This window comes from Fusarium mangiferae (genome assembly GCF_900044065.1).
Source record: "Fusarium mangiferae strain MRC7560 genome assembly, contig: FMAN_scaffold069, whole genome shotgun sequence".
NCBI classification, from domain to species: domain Eukaryota; kingdom Fungi; phylum Ascomycota; class Sordariomycetes; order Hypocreales; family Nectriaceae; genus Fusarium; species Fusarium mangiferae.
This window is the reverse complement of record NW_024573989.1, coordinates 1-6015: the sequence shown is the minus strand read 5'-3', so window position 1 is coordinate 6015 and position 6015 is coordinate 1. Positions and strand designations below refer to the sequence as shown.

General features: G+C 47.6%; 1 protein-coding gene across 1 annotated transcript; it reads right to left on the bottom strand.

Moving 5' to 3' along the window:
* Positions 1 to 3365: 3365 nt before the first annotated feature.
* FMAN_15549 (uncharacterized protein) lies at positions 3366 to 3860 on the bottom strand (the record flags this gene model as incomplete). Its single annotated transcript, XM_041826365.1, has 1 exon — positions 3366 to 3860. The coding sequence occupies one exon, from the start codon at positions 3858 to 3860 to the stop codon at positions 3366 to 3368; it is 495 nt and encodes a 164-aa protein (XP_041691653.1).
* Between the last annotated feature and the right edge of the window lie 2155 nt (positions 3861 to 6015).

The window sequence follows — 6015 nt, the reverse complement described above, 5'->3', positions numbered from 1 at the left end:
AACCAATAACCCATGAGCTGAAGAAAGCCTAGGGGGACACAGAACGGAATTACTGAGTTTAAAAATCGCCTTGTAAGCTCTATACATACTGCTTAGTACACCATCTAGATGTGCTGRGGCTCATCAACCCCGCCCCTACCAGGCTCCACCTGTCGTGGTAGCAGCAGGCTTGGCTAGTCGTTTATGAGTAATGGGTCAGCACTTATAAATCGGCTGCGATGGGACAGAACGGCTTACAATAATATACTTCACTAGGAGAGGACGACCCAAATTGGAGACACAACTCACATATGGGCCCCCTTGCTGATCCTGAACCGAATCAACAATCTCCTTATCAGACGAATCGCACGTCCGCTGAAGATGCGACGGCATGTACGAATGCCGGTTTTGGCATCTCGTCTACTAGCCCTGGGAGTCAGCCACATCGGTGCATGTCAAAAGAACAACAGCTTGTCACCGGAGCCACCAGTGAGCCATACATCGTGATGGTCGATGCTCTCTCTGACGAACGTTCCAGTGATGGTGCACAGAGTACTACTACGTCCCCTCTGATGCACACATACAGTCATATTGCTACAGACCCTGGAGATCTGGTTCACACGCGGTTGCACGATAGCGAAGAGGGTGCGAGCACATCGCGCGATGATACCATTTCTAGAGCCCACACTCCATTCCCCGCGAAAAACCTGTCACCCGAATTGCAACACGAGCAAGATTACGACCTGACCAGCTACGAATCCAGCGATGCTAAGTCCGAGTCTTCAGAGGCTGAACCCAGATCGCCATTTGGAGCCCGACCCCCATCTCAGGAGTTGCCTCCCCGGCGCCGTTCTCGTCGCAGGTCCTCACATACACATGAAACGGTGCAAGATAAGGACAAAGACGTAGATATTGAAGGCTCTGGCAGTGGGGATGATTTCGATATACCAGAATGCGCGCGTGACGAGGACTATTACCCTTCACCAAATCAGGGACATGGTTGTGGAGACGACTCCGATGATGAACAGCATTGTCACAAACGTCGCAAGGCATCTGGATCTCCTTGCATCTCGGTTCGCAGTACCCCATCAGTGTCCAGGATTCTTGCCGAAGAGAACGATCCACAAGATCTGTCGCACACTCATTGAGGAAGCATGACACGTCGGCACTCGGCTTGTTCAGTCGAGCATCATCACATGCAAGATCTGTTCCCTCTGATGCCAGTGCGTTTCTTGCTCAGTTTCAGGAATGGCAGTTCAAGAATGTTTCAATGAAACGCATTACCGAAAATGGCAAGACTACGTTTCAATTCCAGTTTGAGTGGCCCCTTTGCCCAAATCATCCACATGCCACCCGTGTGAGCTCTGGTGCAACCCGCTCGGTCGCAGCAAAAAAAGCAACCAAGCCGGCTCCTGTAAGAGGGGAAAAGTACTCAGACGCCGAAGACAACTTTCTCATACAACTGAAAGAAGAGAAGCAGCTTGGGTGGGTGAAAATTCGTCGGCGTTTCGCTGAACGTTTCCTTAAACGAGGCGGCTCCGGTCTGCAAGTGCACTATTGTACCAAGCTCAAGGATCGTGGGAGGGTTTAATATCATGATGCTGTTCTGGGTGGGGGGACATCAAGATGGGTGGGATGTACGTTAAACGAGGCAAGGAGTGCTTTAATACTATTGGGCTAAACGAATAGCATCTGCCATGAGCATCAAGCTACGCACTATGGTCGCAGGTATAGACCCGAGGCATATATGCACACTCTCCAAGTCACCCAATCAGCAATTCCAAGAGGCCATACACGCATGTGACCAGGGACACGGGTGGTATAGGGATATGGATGGGGTGTGATATAAACGCCTGCCTGGTCTTTAAGAGAGCTTCATCAGCGGTACACGAGCTGAACGACAGCGGATAGCGACTCTACCGAATCAAATAATAGACGTTAATAGTGTGGTATGTTAGGCTTTTCGATAGGGCATCAAAATTCCATCAAGTCCCTTATCCGCGACTTGGGCTGACCTTTAATATTAACGAGTGGGAGAGCTCTAACAATTTGCTATCCAGTGATTGGAATACATACACTGTGCCCAGTATCATAGTCCAACATATAACAGAGGAGGCTCTATCTGAGCTAAATACCATCGTCTATCTATCTTTTGAAGCCCTCTTTGAAGTCCTATGAGCTTACAGTCAGAGTCATATCCCCGGATTCAAAGCAGCAACTTCCAAAATAGGTCCGTTGGCGTACATGCAGATTAGTGGTACAGATTCCTCCAGTTCCCGATATGATTAATAATGCCGCTCCTATCCGTAACCTTAGTTGTAGGATTAGATCAATGTGCAAAACCAAAGGGTCGCGTGAAAGTAAAGTGGCCATTGTGAGGATATGCTATGTCCGAGTGCGCAAACCATTACAGGATAATAGGCGGCCAAAACTGATCCTCATGCCTACGCCAGACCGCTTGATGAACTATTTGGCTTCTCTTCTCCAGGCTTCCAAAGATTCAGCAGTTAGTCTAGATGCTTCGTCTCTTGATTCGAAAAGTCTGCTCTATACTTATTGCTTGCACTTCAGACCATTTAAAACCTGTGAGTGACCCCAAAACGAGGAACCCCCGCGCTATAACCAGGGAAATGGCAGCGCTAAAGTCACACAGAGGCCTTTCGCCATTTACCCAACGCCTAGGCCTCCGAAATGACCACAGCGCCACGATCCCAATACGGGTATAAAATGAATGTGTCCGTCATTCTACATGTCTCTGTAGCTTCTGCCATCCTCCACGCTGCTCGAGTGCTTCAGTCAGAGGCTCCATGTTGTCACCATTCGTTCCATTAACATCAATCTGCAGACATGAATATATCTCGCTCAATTAAAGGCAGTCGAGAACCTACCGATACCAAGATACCACGCTTTCGGTACCCTTCCTTTACAGGGACAGTCTCCAGCTCAAACTCCTCGAAGCGTCTTTCAAAAATGTCTGCGCTGTCGTTCGTATCTCTGCCTTGGCTCAGATATCTGGCTCGGGCGTTTCGCTTTGTGATCTGAAATGAGAGGACGGGATCCGGCTTGATATCCAAGCTGATCTTGCGATTGTTGCCGGGAACGAGAGGTACCGTATCTTAAAAAGGCCATGTCCCGAAGGAGTCCAATTGTTCAATACATAGCGGATATCTGTTACCTATAATAACATAAAACATTCTTTTGTTTCATTCACTCCTAGACTACCACTGCTTGCTATGCTAATACTGTTGTACCTCCACCAGTGTTCTCTAAGCTTTTCACTGATGAAAAGGAGTCCCTTTGCACACCCCCCAGAAAACAGTCCTAGTCCCATAAACGTGACTATGTTGCCGGGTTCTTGGAGCAGATAGTGCAATCGTGCGATAGTGTTAGCTTTCCATATGAATGTACTCAACCCTAACCTCGGTCTTATTATCATCCCGGCACATGTTTAGACAAGCCCATACAAGCCAAAAAACAAGAATTGCGCCTAAAAAGAAAAGAAACAGAAACACCTCTATGGACAAGAAATTGATTAGCACACCGAGAGTGAAAACAGTATTACCTGCCCCATATATTCCTCTTTCCGAAGGAATCCCCGCAAGTTCTATGATGCCTCTTGGTCCCTCACGCATAGCCTGCCCAACCATCAAACCTGCACCGAGAAATGTCATAGCGTCAACAAAAGCGACAACATAGAGCATCCAGCGACGTAGATTGTCACGCAGGATGCTAAAATAGAGCGCCGTGAGGACAAGTAGAGCAGAAGACAGAAGGGTTGCAATAATACTAAACGCTGCGGCACCCTGCCAGAGGGCCTTGACACGTGAGGGCTCGGCAAGCTTGTCTTCAATTCGAGAGAGTGCAGTGATCCACGGCGACATCTTTTCCTTGATGACTGAAGAATTTGTATCTCTTCCAAGCTTAACTTCAAAGGCAAAAGAGATCATTTCTTCGATACTCATCACCGGTGGAAAAGCTGGTTTGCACGACACTCTCGCATCAGTGTCCTTGTGAATGACACACATACCTGAAAGAAGAATGGTTTAGTGAACTGTAACGCAGCAAAGGCCGAAGTCTTACCCGAAAGTCCATAGTACCAGTCATTTGGAAGTCCATCGATTTGGAGCTTGTTTGTTGGGATACCAGTCAAGTTGGCAGTTGCAGCGACGAATTCACTACTCCCGACACGGAACAAGAAGATAGGTTGGGTGCTGGGTGATATGCAGCCGATAAGCACAATTATGTTACCAATAAAGCTTACTACCAATTTGTTAGTATTAATCTTGTCTTAGTTGGCTGAGGATATAAGGATTTTGACTTACGAAAAATAGCCAACATAAACCATATCATTCCCCACTTAGTCTCCCCAACACCGATAATCCTTAGCAAGAATTCGCGAATGCTCATGATGCTCTAAAGAGTACGAGGAAATCAATAAATGACTGTAATATCTTGAAACAGGTTTAAATAACAGACTACTAGTTTTCTTCACCTGGATAGGAAACCAGCTAGAATTTATACACAGTACTTCTGTTTTTGATAGTGTTGCTTTTCTTCTTGCATCTTTCTAAAGTCAATGTAACCCGACTCCGCGGCCGAATTCTCGGGTACTGGTTGAATAAGCGCTGAGGCTTGCTCAGGCTATTGGGCGATGATCAGGTGAGTGGGCCTTCTATATGGCGACCTCAGATAAGAGTACAGAGAAGCTGAATAGGGACCTTAGCAGGTGCCAAATAGTAGAGGCCTTATTTGACATCTTAGCGCCAAGGGGCTTGGCAAAAGCTTGGCACACTGGCATGCCAGCAAGTTGGCCTAAAATATTGCTTTAGTAAATTTATTTTTATATACGCTGCAGGACTTGACTCTCGGTGCATGAGAAATAAGCGCCCAACTGTATGGGCTCTCGCAGCAACGATTGGACTATGAATGGCTGCCATCAATGCTCAAATACTACTGGCAGAATGGTGTTGACAGAGACGGTTTAGCCTTTCTAAGAAGAGTTGGATTTGTCCATTCATACGAGTGAGTGAAAAACACCCCAAACTTCACAGACATAACTCTCATGCTTTACCTTAACCCTAGAGAACTACAATACGACACATATAGCGATGCTGCCGATCCTTGACTGGGTTCGGCCTTTTAAGTAGCCTATGCATCATTGTTATTGCCGCAGCTTTGACCCGGAGCCTTGAGATTGCGTTGGGAAGTTACGCATGCGGGCTTGCTGAATGTTTGATTGCGATCTTCACATTTCTTAGCGCCGTACACGTCACTGGGGCACGCTAAATTCGTCTGCCAATCAAGCGTTTCCACGCTCCATTGTCCGTGGTACATTCCACTTTTGTTGACTGGTTGCGAGCCAGATCAAGGCCACACGGCGTCGGGGCCTCAATTAGGACTCGCGAAATTCGTCATATATCGTCGTCTTGGAAATTTCGCCAACAACATCCGCCCGAGAGATATGGAGCACTAGGTTCGATGTCGTAGAATGTTACTACCCTGAAGGTTGGGGCATTACTCAAACGCACCAAAATATAGTGGTCAATGCATTAGCTTATTGTTATGTAGGAGAGCTTTTATGCGACCTGGTAGACGCGCGCCTCCAGATACGGATTCCAGAAAGGGCTACCCGGAAACGCGATCGGGAACCAGAATCGGGGAACAAAAGCCTGGAGGGGTAAGGCCAAGTGTCAATCGAACACGTGATCAACGAGTGCTTGTTTCTGAATATTTCACCACTTACGCGCTTGCTGGATCGTGACTCCGGAAACTCCAAAAGCGCGATGCAGAAGACCGGTTCCAGAATGATGCAACAAGATCCCGTCTCATGGAATCTGCTTCGTGCATCATGCGCTCTGCATTGCTCGCAACAGCTATATAACTCTTGGGTKGGACTCTGACTTACTCCTGCCTGAACTGTAGGCTCGGGTCTCTTACAACAACCATCGATAATCTGGGAAATCTTGCGATCATGACCGGGTTCCAAGTTGCAGCCAACAACGGCKCTGCGACCTGGCCTGGTAGCAACAGCTCCGA